This window comes from Symphalangus syndactylus, chromosome 20 (assembly GCF_028878055.3).
Source record: "Symphalangus syndactylus isolate Jambi chromosome 20, NHGRI_mSymSyn1-v2.1_pri, whole genome shotgun sequence".
Taxonomy (NCBI): domain Eukaryota; kingdom Metazoa; phylum Chordata; class Mammalia; order Primates; family Hylobatidae; genus Symphalangus; species Symphalangus syndactylus.
The window spans coordinates 65,386,855-65,403,819 of NC_072442.2; the positions used below are offsets into that span (position 1 = coordinate 65,386,855).

The following is a 16,965-nucleotide window of genomic DNA, read 5'->3' on the forward strand; positions in this document are numbered from 1 at the left end:
AAGCGATTCTCCCACCTCAGCCTCCCTAGTAGCTGGGATTACAGGCATGTGCCACCACTCCTGGGTCATTTTTGTATTTTTTGTAGAGATGCGGTTTCACCACGTTGCCCAGGCTGGTCTCTTACTCCTGAGCTCAAAGCGATTCTCCCGCCTCAGCCTCCCAAAGTGCTGGGATTACAGGAGTGAGCCACTGCGCCTGGCCAAGGCCCTCTTAATTGGTTTGTTGACACTGTTCAAGAGAGACTGGAAAAATTATGGCCAGGAAACTGCAGAGATTCCAAGCTGGGGAGGGGGTGGGACTAAATGATGTTTGAACAGTCTTCTGCCATGGGATTCCAGGACCCCAGCACTGTCAGATAGGAAGCTCCTGGGCTTTCAGAAATATTATTTATATCATGGAGTTTCGCTCTGTCACCCAGGCTGGAGTGCAATGATGGGATCTTGACTCACTGCAACCTCCAACCTCCAGGTTCAAGTGATTCTCCTGCCTCAGCCTCTTGAGTAGCTGGGATTATAGGCACCTGACACACGCCTAGCTAATTTTTGTGTTTTTAGTAGAGATGGGGTTTCGCCATGTTGGCCAGGCTGGTCTCGAACTCCTGACCTCAGGTGATCCACCCGCCTTGGCCTCCCAAAGTGCTGGGATTACAGGCAAGAGCCGTCACGCTTAGCCCTAATTTTTGTGTTTTTAGTAGAAATGGGGTTTCGCCATGTTGGCCAGGCTGGTCTCGAACTCCTGACCTCAGGTGATCCACCCACCTTGGCCTCCCAAAGTGCTGGGATTATAGGCGTGAGCCACTGTGCCCGGCCTGCTTTTTTGTCTTTGAATTCTGTAGATTAGCCAAACCCTTGCGATCTATGCATTAAGCATGAGGTGAGGGTGGAGTGGGCTCTCTGACAGTGTGTGTGCATTTGTGTGTGCTTGTGAGTGTGGATGCCTACTCCTTAGACTTGCTTATGTCCCCAGAGAGCCAGGACCATCTTGGAGTTTGAGAAAATGTTACCAGAATGGCTGAGGAGCAGATTCCGGATGGGAGAGCTGTGCAAAGTGGCCGAGGGAGATTTCCGACTGTGTTTGCGGTAACAAAGGGAGAAGGGCCCTGGGGCGGTGGTCTTTGGGGTGGGTAGAGAGGAGCAGGTCAGTGACAAGATGTTAGAGAAACAGTGCTGCCCCTTGCTCACCATAACCACAGCTACTGTCTCTTACAGTGGCCTCCTCGGAAGAAGGAATTTGCTTATGGGGTTGCAGGCCCTGGGATGGGGGTTCCCGAGCTTCAGAAGAGAAAGAGAAGGAGACTGCCAACAGTGGCTCCCCTCTCTGCATTTTTCTTTCTTTCTTTTTTTTTTGAGACGGAGTTTTGCTCTTGTTGCCCGGGCGGGAGTGCAGTGGTGCGATCTTGGCTCATTGCAACCTCTGCTTCCCGGGTTCAAGTGATTCTCCTGCCTCAGTTTCCCAAGTAGCTGGGATTACAGGCATGCGCCACCACACCTGGCTAATTTTGTATTTTTAGTAGAGGCAGAGTCCCACTATATTGGTCAATCTGGTCTTGAACTCCTGACCTCAGGTGATCCACCCACCTCAGCCTCCCAAAGTGCTGGGATTACAGGCGTGAGCCGCCGCACCCAGCCCCTGTCTCTGCCTTTTTGGAGGTGCCTCCACGGTCTCTCTCTGTTCGCTATCTGGTTTAGGGAAGATCTGCCTGCTGGGTACTCCTTTTCCTGCTGTTTACCCTGTGTGAGTTCCTGTGACCCCGGGTGACTTGAGGCCCCTTTTGCCCCTGGCAGATGGAAAGTGACAAGGCTACTTTGACAGATCTCTGGCTTTTGGATTTTTTTTTTAAGTCCTTACATATCCTATGACCACCTTTTCGTTTTTTTTTTTTAAACGGAGTTCCAGGCTGGAGTGCAGTGGTGTGATCTCTGCTCACTGCAACCTCCACCTCCCTGGTTAAAGTGATTCTCATGCCTCAGCCTCCGAGTAGCTGGGATTACAGGCATGCACTACCCGCCTGGCTAATTTTTGTATTTTTTAGTAGAGACAGGGTTTCACCATGCTGGCCAGGCTGGTCTCAAACTCCTGACCTCAAGTGATCCGCCTGCCTCGGTCTCCCAAAGTGCTGGGATTTCAGGTGTGAGCCACCACACCCGGCCCCTTTTTTGACTTTCTTTCTTTCGACCCCACCTTCCTTCTGCCTCCCTGACATCAAGAAGAAGCACATTTTGTGATGTCCTGAGACTCCCAACAAGGGGGTGCTCAGTACCCCGAGAAAACATCTCCCCCAGGGGACTGTCTATGCCCGGGCACGGAGGAAACAAGAGGAGCAGAAGACCAGGTGTTCCCTGAGTTTTCCGTCTGGCTCCGGACAAAGGCAAAGGTTGGGGCAGTTCCACGGGAGGCGGGTGTTCAGGCTGCTCCATGAGCAGAAGCTCCCGGAGACCCTGATGACAGCTGCTGAGGAAAACAGGAAAAGAAAGTGGGCGGCAGCGTTTTGTCTTCCTGCCTCTGCCTCCCTGGGCACAAGGCTAGTGAGCTGCTTCCTCAGCGTCAAAGCCCAGATCAGAAGGCAGGGAATGTCGGCCAGGCAAGGTGGCTCACGCCTGTCACCTGGCGCTTTGGGAGGCCGAGGCGGGTGGATCACCTGAGGTCAGGAGTTTGAGAACAGCCTGACCAACATGGCGAAACCCCATCTGTACTAAAAATACAAAAATTAGCCGGGTGTGGTGGCGCATGCCCGTAGTCCCAGCTACTCGGGAGGCTGAGGCAGGAGGATCGCTTGAACCTGGGAGGCGGAGGTTGCAGTGAACCGAGATCGTGCCACTGCACTCCAGCCTGGGCGACAGAGCAAGACTCCGTCTCAGAGAAAAAAAAAAGAAAGGCAAGGGATTGTGAGAGCCACGCCTTGCTGCCTGTGGACCTCAGCTGAGGAGGCTCTGCCAGGCTCTGTTGCCAGGCCACCTCGCCCATAGCCCCTCTACTGTTTGGGACACCCAGGCACATGCAGGCACATGGAAGGCAAGGAAATAGAAAGCAATCAAAGTGGCCTCAAATTTAGAAGCAGATTACTGAACTACAGAGCTTTAAAAAGTCCGTACTCACTGTTAATGAGGTGAAGGTCATACACATCCCACCAAAGCCATTCAGAGCCAGGGCGATGAAGATGAGCACAGAGAGAGCTGTGGGGAAATGGAAAGCTCGTGAGTGGAGGAGACTCCAGCTGAGCTCCTGGGAAGCCGGGACCGGCTCAGAGTCCTGAGCGGTGCAGGCTCCCTGTAAATCCAGTAAATGCAGGCCAGGGTTAGTACCTGACATCTGGGGAGTGGAACTGCCCCTTTCTCATCCCTCCTCTAGCCTCCTATTTCTTTTTCTTTTTCTTTTTTTTAATTGAGACGGAGTTTTGCTCTTGTCACTCAGGCTGGAGTGCAAGGGCGCCATCTTGGCTCCTACAACCTCTGACTCCCGGGTTCAAGTGATTCTCCTGCCTCAGCCTCCCAAGTAGCCGGGATTACAGGCATGCGCCACCACACTCGGCTAATTTTTGTATGTCTTGCCATGTTGGCCAGGCTGGTCTCGAACTCCTGGCCTTTGGTGATCTGCCCATCTCAGCCTCCCAAAGTGCTAAGATTACAGGCGTGAGCCACCGTGCCCAGCCTCCTCTTGCCTATTTCACAAAGCGTGGGCTCTTGAAAAAGGTGCACACCCACCCTCTTTTCTCCAATTAATATTAGCAGTGTCCAGGCAGTGACTCACGCCTAGAATCCCAACACTTTGGGAGGCTGAAGCAGGAGAATTGCTTGAGTCCAGGGGTTCAAGACCAGCCTGGGCAACAAAATGAGAACCCATCTCTAAAAAAAGTTAAAAATTAGCCAGGTGAAGCCAGGCGCGGTGGCTCACACCTGTAATCCCAGCACTTTGGGAGGCCGAGGCGGGTGGATCACGAGGTCAAGAGATGGAGACCATCTTGGCTAACACGGTGAAACCCCGTCTCTACTAAAAATACAAAAAATTAGCCAGGTGTGGTGGCGGGCGCCTGTGGTCCCAGCTACACAGGAGGCTGAGGCAGGAGAATGGCATGAACCTGGGAGGTGGAGGTTGCAGTGAGCCGAGATCGCGCCACTGCACTCCAGCCTGGGCAACAGAGGGAGATTCCATCTCAAAAAAAGAAAAAAAATTAGCCAGGTGTGTGTGTGCGTGCCTGCAGTCCCAGCTACTCTGGAGGCTGAAGTAGGACGATCACTTGAGCCCGGGAGGTCCAGGGTCCAGTAAGCTGTGACTGCACCACTGCACTCCAACCTGGGTGACAGAGAGAGACCCTGTCTCTAAAACAAAACAAAACAACAACATCAACAAAAAAAGAAACAGCAGCAAGCAGGAGGCCTAAGGAAGCTACTTCACTGAAACCAAAAATATAGGTTCCTGAAAATCAGTAGATGAGCCTGGCTGAGATTTCGGTGAAACTCAAGTCCTTTTTTGGTGTTTGCTCTATAATCCTTAAAACAACGGCTCCACCTGAACAGGGTTGTGGACCAGGTGGCTTCTAAGCTATCCTTCATGCTTTGGCCTGTGCTGCCTGGAGGGGACTCGGCTCGTGACTTCTGCACACACCGAGGACCGTGCCCCTACAGCCGGCCTGGTTCTTAGAACTTGCCTCTCAGGTTGGCATCAGTGAGGGCCTGGCTTGGTTTGGTGATGAGATGGAAGTTGCTCATATCCTGGCAGCTCCTGTCTGGGGTGGCTGCTCCCTGATCCCGCCGTCCATTTGAGGTCAGTAACTGAGTAGAGGCCTAACAGGTGTCCCCTCTAACTTGAGCAGTGAGCAGCAAGCCCAGGACAGTGTCCAAGAGCAGGTGGGTCTGGGAGCAGCTCGGGGCGCTCTCTCCCCAGTCCCTGACAAAAGATGGAGGAAGAGCACACTCACCATTTGGTATACTTGCTCCATACGCAATCAGCAAGCAGGAAACCGCGAAGCAGGCGCTAAAAGCCAAGCAGAAACGGAATGTTATTTACCATTATGACTTTATTCAGTGTTATTGTTTTGTTTTTGTTTTTTTTCTTTTGGTTTTCCTTGAGACGGAGTCTCGCTCTGTTGCCCAGGCTGGAGTGCAGTGACGTGATCTCAGCTCACTGCAACCTCCGCCTCCTGGGTTCAAGCATTTCTCCTGCCTCAGCCTCCCGAGTAGCTGGGATATTACAGGCGCCCACCACCACGCCTGGCTAATCTTTGTATTTTTAGTGGAGACGGGGTTTCACCATGTTGGCCAGGCTGGTCTCGAACTCCTGGCCTCAGGTGACCCACCCACCTCTGCCTCCCAAAAAGCTGGGATTACAAGTGTGAGCCACCGTGCCCAGCCCATTTTCATTTTGTATATGTATTATAAAGCACATTAAGAATGGCACAGGGGGCTGGGAGCCACTGCACTCCAGCTCCAGTTGCTTGGGCAACAAGAGCAAAACTCCATCTCAAAAGAAAAAAAAAAGAATGGCATAGGGGCCAGACACGATGGCTCACGCCTGTAATCCCAGCACTTTGGGAGGCTCAGGCGGGTATCACGAGGTGAGGATATTGAGACCATCCTGGCTAACACGGTGAAACTCCGTCTCTACTAAAAATACAAAAAATGAGCCGGGTGTGGTGGTGGGCGCCTGTAGTCCCAGCTACTCGGGAGGCTGAGGCAGGAGAATGGCGTGAACCCGGGAGGTGGAGCTTGCAGTGAGCCGAGACTGCGCCACTGCACTCCAGCCTGGGCGACAGAGGGAGACTCCATCTCAAAAAAAAAAATTAAATAAATAAATAAGTAAATATGAAAAAAATAAAAATATAAAAATTAGCTGGGTGTGGTGGGCGCCTGTAATCCCAGCTACTCGGGAGGGTGAGACAGGAGAATTGCCTGAACTGGGGAGGCAGAGGTTGCAGTGAGCCGAGATCACGCCACCGCACTCCAGCCTGGGCGACAGAGCAAGACTCTGTCTTGGAAAAAAAAAAAAAAAAAAGCACAGATATACATCATTTATAATTCCATGTGCTTATCATATTGGCGGTACGTGTTGACAATCTTTTTTCTGGTGGAGCTATAAGGTCAAACGGGCTGTGGAAACCAGTGTTTTGTTTTGTTTTTTTTTCTCATCAGATGGATACTGTGCCAGCTTCGTAACAAGGTTTGAGGGAAGCATGTCTCACATGAGAGTGAAACCCCAGTTATCGCGCTTATGAACTACAAAGCGACCGGAAACCCATATTCTTAGCGACAAGCAACTCCGGTCCCCGGGCGGCCTGGAGCCTGGAGCTTTTCTTATTTGGCACTGGAGCACGGCGAGGACCACAGCACCTGCTGATTCGGTGGCGGACGGGAGGGCCTTCAGGGAGCTCCACGGTACACCTGCTATCAGGTATGACCAGGATACCCTTCTGTGGGGAACTCAGCCCAGGGGTCCACCTGCCCACTCCCTGCCCCCTAAGGGACCCGCACTGACCTGCCCAGCAGCCTGAGCTTCCTCGGGCCATACTTGTCCATGACGATACCCAGGGGCAGGGTGATGGCACTGAGCAGAAAGGAGCCCACAGTGAAGGCCAAATTTAGCATCTCATCCTGCGCCTGGCAGCTGAGCCAGCCGTTCATCCAGCTCGCCTCCTCGTGCCCCGGCTCTGCTGTGCCGCCCACTGTGCCATTGGTGACATTCTCTGTGTGAAGAGGGAAGGAAACCCTGACCTCAGGGTCATGACAGGGTTTCCCAAAGATCAGAAGGGCAGGTGCCCATTCAGAGTCCCCCCCACTGGGAATGCCAGGGCTGGCTGGGGGCCTCTCGAGGGCTCAGGCTACCCCTGCAGCAGGCTTGGATGGCCATTTGGCCCAAGTTCCCTGGAGTGAAAACGTAGAGGTTCTTAACTTTTGTGGGGGCCACGGACCCTTTGAAGAATCCAATAAAGACCTCCCCAGAAAATGCACACCAAGGTTTATCCACAGTTTCAGGAGCTTCGCGTGTCCCTTGAAGAGCAACACAGCCCAGGCTGAGAGTCCCGTTTGAGAGCATTGCCACCCTAGAACAGCAGACCTCAGGGCCCAGCCTTGGCTGTGGGGCCCCAGGCTGGCGAGAACCTTCTCACGGCAGCTACGTCCATGGGGACAGACTGCAGCCAATATGGAGGCAGACCCCAGACCACTTGGGAAGCACAAGCACTGGTCTCACCCCAATAGCCTGGTTCTCCTCTGTCCATGTGGGGAGACTGGGGCACCTCCTTCAATGGGAAGTCCAGCTGCCTTCTCAAACATAGAACAGATGCCACCTTCTCCCCCTGATATTTTCTTTTTCTTTTTTTTTTTTTTTTTGAGACGGAGTTTCACTCTGTTGCCCAGGCTGGAGTGCAGTAGCACGATCTCAGCTCACTGCAACCTCGGCCTCCCAGGTTCAAGCAATTCTCCTGCCTCAGCCTCCCGAGGAGCTGGGATTACAGGCACCTGCCTCCGTGCCCGGCTAATTTTTGTTTTAGTAGAGACGGGGGTTTCACCATGTTGCCCAGGCTGGTCTCAAACTCCTGATCTCAGGTGATCCTCTCACCTCCGCCTCCCAAAGTGCTGGGATCACAGGCGTGAGCTGCCGCACCCCACCGATATGCACCTTTCTTATTTTCCTTGCCGGGGTCATTGTGATGCCATCCCATGGCCATGCCCAGACCTCGCTGGGTGCTGAGTCTGGTGTGTCTGCCACACCCAGCCCTTAATGGCCCCCTCCAAAGTCCACCCAGCACCAAAACAACACAAAAAGGAAGAGAAAAGTGCTGTGGCAGCTGAAGACGGGAAGGTGGAGGACGGGCTGGGAACGTGGCTGAGAAGCTCTCCTGGCCGGGACTGCTAGTTAAGAGATGCTGACTAATCCTGCAGGAAACAGGAGCCGACTTTGATTAGATGTGAGGTCACACTGGGAGAGTCAAGCAAACGCTTTTCTTCCGATAACTGCCTGCCTTCCAATTGCAGCCCTCTGGCGCCAGGGCTGTAGCGCTGAGCTTTGCAAAGGCTTGCTCGGGCCTCCCGGGGCTCCTCCAAGGTCACTGGAAAGGATGCGCACAGGTGGAATCGTGCTTCATGCCAACGTGTGGCCAAGGAGCCCCGCCGGGGCCGTGTGGATGACAAGCGTGGAACTGGAATCTGGTTTCTAGCTTCCAGTTTTTGTTCCTCCACTTTCTACCTGCATGACCTTGCTCTAGCTCAGTTCCCTTATCTATAAAATGGACATCATATAATGATAAGATCCACCTCCTAGGGTTTGGGGGAAGATCAATGAGAAAAACTCAGAAAACCTTCTAGAGCTCACCCAGGCATAGAAAGCACTTAATAACAAACAGCTATAAGTTGCTGCTGTTCTCGTGGTTATTACGATGATTGCCGCTATTGGAGGCTCCGGGTGGAATCACGGCACCAATAGCCGGCACAGAGCCGGATGCAATGGCTGCGGGGAGCACAGGCCCGTTAGCGTGTGTGGAAGCGCAAAGGCACGTCTAATCCCCCAGGGCTGTGAGCACTGAAGGGCAGGGCCTGCATTGTGGTCACTTCTGTGTCCCCAGTATCTCACCCAGGTCTTGGCCTACAATAGCTGTTTACTGAATGAATAAAAACAACAGGGCCAGGTGTGGTGGCCCACGCCTGTAATCCTAGCACTTTGGGAGGCAGAGGCGGGTGGATCGCCTGAGGTCAGGAGTTCAAGACCAGCCTGGCCAACATGGTGAAGCCCCATCTCTACTAAAAATTCAAAAATTAGCCAGGCATGGTGGCACATGCCTGTAATCCCAGCTACTCGGGAGGCTGAGGCAGGAGAATCATTGAACCCGGGGAACGGATTCAGTGAGCCAAGATCACACACCACTGCACTCTCTGTCTCAAAAACAAACAAACAAACAAACAAACAAAACAGAATCAGGCCAGGTACAGTGGCTCAGTCTGTAATCCCAGCCCTTCGGGTGGATCACCTAAGGCCAGGAGTTCGAGACTAGCCTGGCCAATAAGGTGAAACCCTGTCTCTACTAAAAATACAAAAATTAGCCGGGCGTGGTGGGCGTCTATAATCGCAGCTACTCAGGAGGCTGAGACAGGAGAATTGCTTGAACCCGGGAGGCGGAGGTTGCGGTGAGCTGAGATCACACCACTGCACTCCAGCCTGGGCAATAGAGTGAGACCCCATCTCGAAAAACAAAATAGAACAAAACAAAAAAACAATGGAACCAGATCACAATGGCCAAAAGGATCGAGAGAGGAATCAACAGAACCAAGTTGAATCTAGGGGGGATTTAAGGAGATCAGAACCACAAGTCAATCACTTGGAGCCATAGCAATACAACCTTACCAACCAGATTCCCCCTCAGCCACTTTCTCTCGGTTTTCCAAAAACAAGGTCCACCACACGGTCAGCCAAAGCACATGGCAGACGGGGTCCTCGAGCCCGTCAGGGTCGAGCTCAGAGCTTCACGTACACCGCCTCAGCCGGCGGGCCTGGGCCACTCGCCCATCCACAGTGCGGCAGCTTCTGGAAAGGAGGAGCTGCTTTGTGAGCTGGTGTTGGTTTCAAATGCCAGCTCTGCCAGCAGCAAAGGAATTGGCTCTGAAGTCGGGGAAAGAGGGTCTCTACAAAGCAACAGCCATTTCCAGGCTGACATGCAGATAGGAGCAAACCAGCAGAGGTGACAGAGAGGATGGATGGAGAGGGCACGCCAGGGCCCAGGATGGGTGACTTGTGGGGCCATGCACAGTCTGGAGCTAGTGACTGCACAGGGGCCGTGGAATGACTGAGGGCTTGGGGGGCCGTAGGTTCTACTGCTGCAAGCAGGAGCCACAGGCACGAGGAATGGAGTGGGTGAGGCAGCACTGCCTATGAGTAAAGGCACCAGGGACCTCCAGTTACCCCAGGGAGGAACCGCAGCTGGGTCTCTAAACCCATGGGTTTTCTCATCTGGAGCCAGAAGATAAAAATCCCAAGGCTAGGCCGGGCGCGGTGGCTCATGCCTGTAATCCCAGCACTTTGGGAGACTGAGGCAGGTGGACCACTTGAGGTCAGGAGTTTGAGACCACCCTGGCCAACGTGGTGAAACCCCATCTCTACTAAAAATACAAAAAAAATTTAGCCAGGTGTGGTGGCAGGTGCCTGTAACCCCAACTACTTTGGAGGCTGAGGTAGGAGAATCGCTTGAACACGGGAGGCAGAGGTTGCAGTGAGCCAACATCCCAACAGTGCACTCCAGCCCGGGCCACAGAGTGAGACTCTGTCTCCAAACAAACAAACAAACAAACAAAAGTCTTAAATTGATTAGAGATCTGGTCACCCCTTTAACCACATAGGGGAGAGGCAAGGTCAGGGTAGAGGCAAGGGTATCTGTCCTTCCCATCTTTTACCCTGGAGCGACTACACACAGGGGCAGGGACCTTGCACTTAGGCCAACAGCCTTCTCCTCTTAAACAAATCCCTGCCACCAGGCCCTCTGCCGGGCTGCCTGCCTCCAGGCCGTCCTGTCCGGCAACAGATGCGCCTGGGGCGGGGGAGGTGAGCGGCTTCTCCTTCTGCTTGTGGAGCAATTTGAGAGTCTCCCTCCTGCTGGAGGGAAGGAAGCCCTTGGTGAGCCCAGAAGCTCTGTTGACAGTAAACAGCCCACACGCACCCGCACCGTCACAGCCCCAGCAGATGCCCAAACACAGACACACCCAGGCTGTTCCTCTCCCCCTCCTCCCACCTGGGCCACCGTGGGCCAGGAGAGAGACAGATTAAGCACCCAGGAAGTGCCAAGGCGTGGGGTGGCCCTCTGCTTCCAGCCTAGAGCTTGACCCCGGGCCAGCCTGCTCTGCTCCACACCTGCACCTGTTTATTAAACAGATGCCTCCTCGGGGGCGGCCAGAAGTGACCCAGCCCAGCCCGGCCAGAGAAGGTGAACCGAGAAGACAGGCAAGAGTCAGCGTGGCCAGTGAGTGCCAAGAACAGGAACAGGGCGGCTCAGGGGGAGACCCAGGGCCAGGGAGGAGGAACACCGTCCAGCCCCGCTCGCAGAAGACGCACAAGATCTTTACAGAGGAATCAGGGAGATAAGAGGGTGCTGTGGCCCCCCAGTCTCCCCCGAGTCAAAGAGGAGCCTCCCCACACCCCGGGGAGACAAAGGGAGGGGGGCCTCCAAGATGATGCTTGAGGGGGCCAAGAAGTACCTGGCTTGAGGTCCCCTCTCAATTCCTGAGCTGCCCCCTTCCCTGACTGGTTGTTTTCTGAGTCCCCCACTCCAGGGTGCGGGCCCCTGGACAGCGCACCCATGGCCCCTGCCCGGGATCTCCTGTCTGTCAAATCCTTAGTCTATCCGGCAACAGGAAGCAGCATCTCAGTCCTCGGTCCGGCAGGGGAGATGTAGGTGAGAGGTCGGCTCAGACACAGAGCAAACAACAGGCAGGAGGGCACGGACAGGCAGAGGCTGTCCTGGGCTGACCAGGGCCTGGCCCCCGAGCAGTGGTCCCAGCAGCGGCTGCCACGTGCGCAGTGAAAGTGTGTGCCAGCTGCCACGCTCAACGGCTGTGCCCATGCCCACCCCATATTCCCCACGAGGATACTGTCAGCGTATGCCCGAGGGATGCTCAGAGCAGGCAAGTCACTTGCCGAAGGTCTCATGGGGGTCCCTGAGGAAGCTGGGCTTGACTCCAGGCTGTCAGACCCCGAAGCTCCCGCTCTTACCGCTCGGGCTGTGCCGATGCTGGCCTACCTGGGTTAGAGGCTCATATCCCAGAGAGAAAATGCTGAGAGAACAGAGCCGGGAAAAGGCTGCCCATGGCGTCGGCAACACCAGGAGGCCCTGAATATCGCTTGGTGAGCACCGGACTAAGACTGTCCCACGAGGTCCCTGAGCGCCAGCCTAAGCTGGACAGGACCTTCATGGACACCAGAAGCCAGGGGTGGCCAGCGGATGTCTGGGAGGGAAATGAGGTCACGAACCAAGAAGGAGGGAGGCTGGGGCAGTGGGAAGAGCCAAAGCCGCCAGCTCTTCTCTGAGACGCATCCTGAGGCTGCCGGCCCCAGCCTTTAAACCTTCTTACCCGTTGCTATGGAATTTTTAAAATTGCAAATAAACTGGGGGAAAAGTTTAAAAGTCACATTTACAGCAATAAAACTGAAAGGCTGGATTTAAGAAAGCTATCCGGCCGGGCGCGGTGGCTCACACCTGTAATCCCAGCACTTTGGGAGGCCAAGGCTGGTGGATCACCTGAGGTCAGGAGTTGGAGACCAGCCTGGCCAACATGGTGAAACCCTGTCTCTACTAAAAATACACAAAAATTAGCCGGGTGTGGTGGTGGGCACCTGTAATCCCAGCTATTTGGGAGGCTGAGGCAGGAGAATCACTTTAACCCAGGAGATGGAGGTTGCGGTGAGCTGAGATCATGCCATTGCACTCCAGCCTGGGCAACAGACTGAGACTCCATCTCAAAAAAAAATAAAATAAAAAACAAATACAAATACAAAAAATTAGCCGGGTATGGTGGCAGGTGCTTATAATCCCAGCTACTTGGGAGGCTGAGGCAGGAGAATCGCTTTAACCCGAGAGGCAGAGGTTGCAGTGAGCCGAGACTGCGCCACTGCACTCCAGCCTGGGCGACAAGAGTGAAACTCCGTCCCCGCCTCCCCGTCCCCCAAGAAAAAAGAGGTCCTCGAGGCAGCAGAGAAGTCTCCTGTCCACACCTGCAGCTTCACTCAGCCCGTGGGGATCAAGCCTGGCCCCGCTTCCCCAAGGTGGGCGGCAGCCCCTCTGCCCTTGCAGTGACCTCTGTGCCAGGGTGAACTCGCAGCGACCTCTGTGCCAGGGTGAGAAGCTCCCTGCCACCACCACAGGCAGAGCAACTGCAGCGGTCAAGAGCACACAACCGGGGTCGGCCTTCATGCCCATGGTCAGACCGTGAGTGACTTCCTCGGGCAGAGGCCATGATGGCTTCTGGTTTCTATGCCACCCAAACATACCAGCATGTGGCAAGCCCTCAGCAATTCACACGCGCCTCTAACAGGGGAATTGGATCGTCGCCCTCCTCTGCCTCCCTGGCTTCCTCCTGCCTTGGGAAAAAAATTCAGTTTCCCTGAATGGCCTCCCAGTCCCTGCAGGCCCGGCCCCTTCCCACTTCTCTCCTCTCCTCCAGGGTGTACCCTCCTCTCCTGAATCACCCCTCCTCAACTTCCAGGCTTCCGCCTGAACCCCAGAGAGGCCCTCCCACCCAGTAGCAGCCACATCTCCACTGCCGTTCTGGCTCCTGGCACCCTGCTTTCTTGGGGGCCTGACCACCCCCTGGAATTATACAGGTTACACAGGTATGTGTGTGATGACTTGTTTGCTCTGCACCCAGCACGGCACCTTCGTCAATGTTTACTGAATGTTTAGGTTACAAGAAAGAGGGGATTAACGATCCACATGTATGCCTGGAGCAGTGGGTCACGCCTATAATCCCAGCAACGTGGGAGCCCGAGGTGGGTGGATCGACTGAGCCCAGGAGTTCAAGACCAGCCTGGGCAACATGGTGAAACCCCTATCTCTACGAAACATTTAAAAATTAACTGGGTATGGTGGCTCACACCTGTAGTCCCAGCACTTTGGGAGGCTGAGGCCGGCAGATCACTTGAGCCCAAGAGTTTTGAGACCAGCCTGAGCAACACGATGAAACCTTTATCTCTACAAAAAATTTGACCGGGTACGGTGGCTCACACCTGTAATCCCACGGCTTTGGGAGGCCAAGGCGGGTGGATCACCTGAGGTGAGGAGTTCGAGACTAGCCTGACCAATACGGTAAAACCACATCTCTACTAAAAAATACAAAAATTAGCCAGGCGTGGTGGCAGTCACCTGTAGTCCCAGCTACTTGGGAGGCTGAGACAGGAGAATTGCTTGGACCTGGGAGGCAGAGGTTGCAGTGAGCCAAGATTGTGCCACTGCACTCCAGCCTGGTGACAGAGTGAGACTCCATCTCAAACAAAACAAAACAAAAAAAGTTGAAAAACTAACCAGGGGGTCGGATGCAGTGGCTCATGCCTGTAATCCTAGCACTTTGGGAAGCCGAGGCGGGCAGATCACGAGGTCAGGAGATCGAGACTACGGTGAAACCCTGTCTTTACTAAAAATACAAAAAATTAGCTGGGTGCAGTGGCGGGTGCCTGTAGTCCCAGCTACTCGGGAGGCTGAGGCAAGAGAATGGTGTGAACCCGGGAGGCGGAGCTTGCAGTGAGCCGAGATCACACCACTGCACTCCAGCTTGGGCGACAGAGCAAGACTCTGTCTCAACAACAACAACAACAACAAAAACTAACCAGGGCCAGGCACGGTGGCTCACACCTGTAATCCCAGCACTTTGGGAGGCAGAGGAGAGCAGATCACCTGAGGTCAGGAGTTCGAGACCAGCCTGGCCAATATGGCGAAACCCCATCTCTACTAAAAATACAAAAATTAGCCGGGCATGGTGGTGGGCGCCTGTAATCCCCAAAACAAAAACAAAACACTAACTGGGTATGATGGCTCATGCTTGTAGGCCCAGCACTTTGGGAGGCTGAGGCAGGAGGATCGCTTGAGCCCAGGAGTTTGAGAACATCCTAGGCAACATGGCGAGACCCTGTCTCTACAAAAAATACAAAAATTAGTTGAGTATGGTGGCGCACACTTGTAGTCCCAGCTACTCAGGAGGCTGAGGTGGGAGGATTGCTTGAGCCCAGGAGTCAAGGCTGTGGTGAGCTGTGATTGCAACACTACATTCCAGCCTGGGCAACAGAGCGAGACCCTGTCTCAAATGAAAAAAGAAAACATTCACAGTTAGCCGCAGCCCCCCAGGCTGACCCTGCCCTGTTGAAGTGGGGGCCACTGGACAACAGAGAAAATGAAGAAAGAGCTCAGGCGTGGACGGTCACATTGCCATTCCAGAGGCCAAGAGGATACAGCTCTGGGAAGCCCCGTGCTTCTTGGGCTGAGAACCCAATTGGTCTCCTGCCCTCACCAGGGGGACGAGGGAGGCATCCAGCAGCCAACACCTGGAGGATGTTGTGCAAAACCCGTTGCCAGCTTCCCGCACCCAGGTCCCCAAACCCAGCCTGCCATGTCTCCCAGCAGGCAAGGAAGGACAAACTGAGGGGCAGCCGAGAAATGAGCTGTTTCCTTCCTTCTGCCACCTCACCCGACTGGAACCCAATACCACGTCTGTGGCCAGATTCTGGCTGGAGTCCTAAGAAAGAGTTCTAAGAATCTTTCAACAGGTTCAGGCAAATTTTCTTTAGAAAACAAACAAACTAAAGCATCGTCCTAGAGCGACACGAAGCTGACAAATTTGCATCTCAATCAGCTGGACACTGCTCAGCCTTTCACAAGTCTAATTCGATAAATTCAAAAATGGCCTAACTGCTTCCCTGCAATTCAGCCATGCACCAAGTTTGAAAATGTTAGACTGAAGCAGAAACGTTCACCCTAACTTCGCCAGGCACTCCCAGACGAGCCAAGTGCGGGGATTTCTGGCCTAAAAGAAAACTGGTTATGCAGACTCCAAGAATCAAGGAGCAGTGTGTCCAGAGAGATAAGCTGTGTGGAATCAGCAGCCTTCCCGCCCAGGACGTGGGCCCAGCATGTTTGCCAGATAATCAGAAAAACCAAAATTGGAGGCAGGAACAAAAGTACGGGAAAAAAAGTTGATGTTCAACCCACAATCCTGACCCTTCACCTTCACTTCGGTTTAGAGGAGCTACCTGTCAAGTCTGCCCAGGGCTTAAAACACCAACTCAGCACCGCGTTGGCACAATCTCTGGGACTCCTCCCACTTAGACAGAGGAAGAAGCTGAGGTTGAGGCAGGAATGAAGGGACCAGACCCAATTCTGCCAAAACCATACAATCAATTAAATCCGTGGACAATCTATTAAAAAAAAAAAAAAAAAAGTCCTAGAATCTGACCTTCCGACACCATGGTGGGTAAAAAAAAAAAACAACAAAAAACAAAAAAAAAACCTGCCCACAACAGTTCTCTGGTCTGGGTGAGACATTAAAAGCTTTCTCTGTGGATGATGACTTTTTTTTCTGCTTTTTTTCTTTCTTTTTTTTTTTTTTTTTTTAAACCCTGTGTCCAGCTTGAAAGAGCCCATCAGGGAGGCGAGCAGGAAGGGTCACGATCTCTAAGGGAGGAGAGAGGAAAGAAGAGGAAGCAGCAAACACTCCAACCTGTGCCTTTCGGGGACAGGCATTAATCTCCTAACAACTCTTGGCCAAAGCAGAAAGCTTGTTCAGGGAACAAGGTCTGACTCTTCCCAACTCCCAAGATTTCTTGCTGATGTGGGGAAAGGCCTGCCAAGAACCCTTAGGCTATTAGGAAATATTTTTGAGTGGCTAAAGGCTAAAGGTTAGTTATAAATCATATACTTTCTAGCCTCTCCCCGCGGCCTCTGCATTCGCCTGCTTTCTCCTGCCCTGAACCTCTCCAGCTAAGCCTCCCTCCCTAGAGACTGGGACACACAGGAATCTCCAGGGCAGATCAGAGAAGGGAAACAGGGAAGCTTCCACAAAGGATTACACCCAGCATGAGCTGGTCCAAAGCTTTCTCTTCCTGCAAAGAGCTCTAGAAAGAAAAGGCCTGCTGCTGGGGATTCAGGAAGTCAAACCTGGGCTACCTCCATCTAAGGGCACTCTAGCACTGGCGAGAGAGATTATGTGAGCTCAGCTATTATGCAGTTACCGTTGGGATCAAGGAGAAGGCAGAGGGAAACATTTCCTGTCAAGGTTGCCTAAGAAGGAGGGTAGGAGGCTAGAGGCTGGGGGCTGCTGTGGCCCTCCTGTGGGGCTGAAACTACTGCCCTGTAGTAATCAGGATCCTCCAACAGGGTGTGAAAGTGTGAAGGTGAGTGTGTGTTGGGTGGTGCAGATGTCATGTAGAGAAGCATCCTCAGCCTGCCTTCAGCAATTCCAGTGACGAGGCAAAGAGCAGAGAACAAGCCTAACATCATTTCCATAAAT

General features: G+C 53.5%; 1 protein-coding gene and 1 non-coding gene across 3 annotated transcripts in view; both read right to left on the reverse strand.

The window, feature by feature from the left end:
- Positions 1-16,965, reverse strand: part of LOC134735284 (TBC1 domain family member 3G-like) — a 35,827-nt gene that overhangs the window by 17,605 nt on the left and 1,257 nt on the right. For both annotated transcript variants that reach the window (XM_063629662.1, XM_063629661.1), the window contains exons 3-5: positions 6,470-6,677; positions 4,917-4,972; positions 3,098-3,174 (exon numbers count right to left, since the gene is read on the reverse strand). In XM_063629662.1, the coding sequence (XP_063485732.1) occupies positions 3,098-3,174; positions 4,917-4,972; positions 6,470-6,677 (341 nt within the window). The remainder of the gene's footprint in view (positions 1-3,097; positions 3,175-4,916; positions 4,973-6,469; positions 6,678-16,965) is intronic.
- On the reverse strand, positions 6,121-6,222 carry LOC134735389 (small nucleolar RNA U13). The gene has a single exon (XR_010118435.1). It is a non-coding gene; the product is annotated as a small nucleolar RNA U13 (small nucleolar RNA).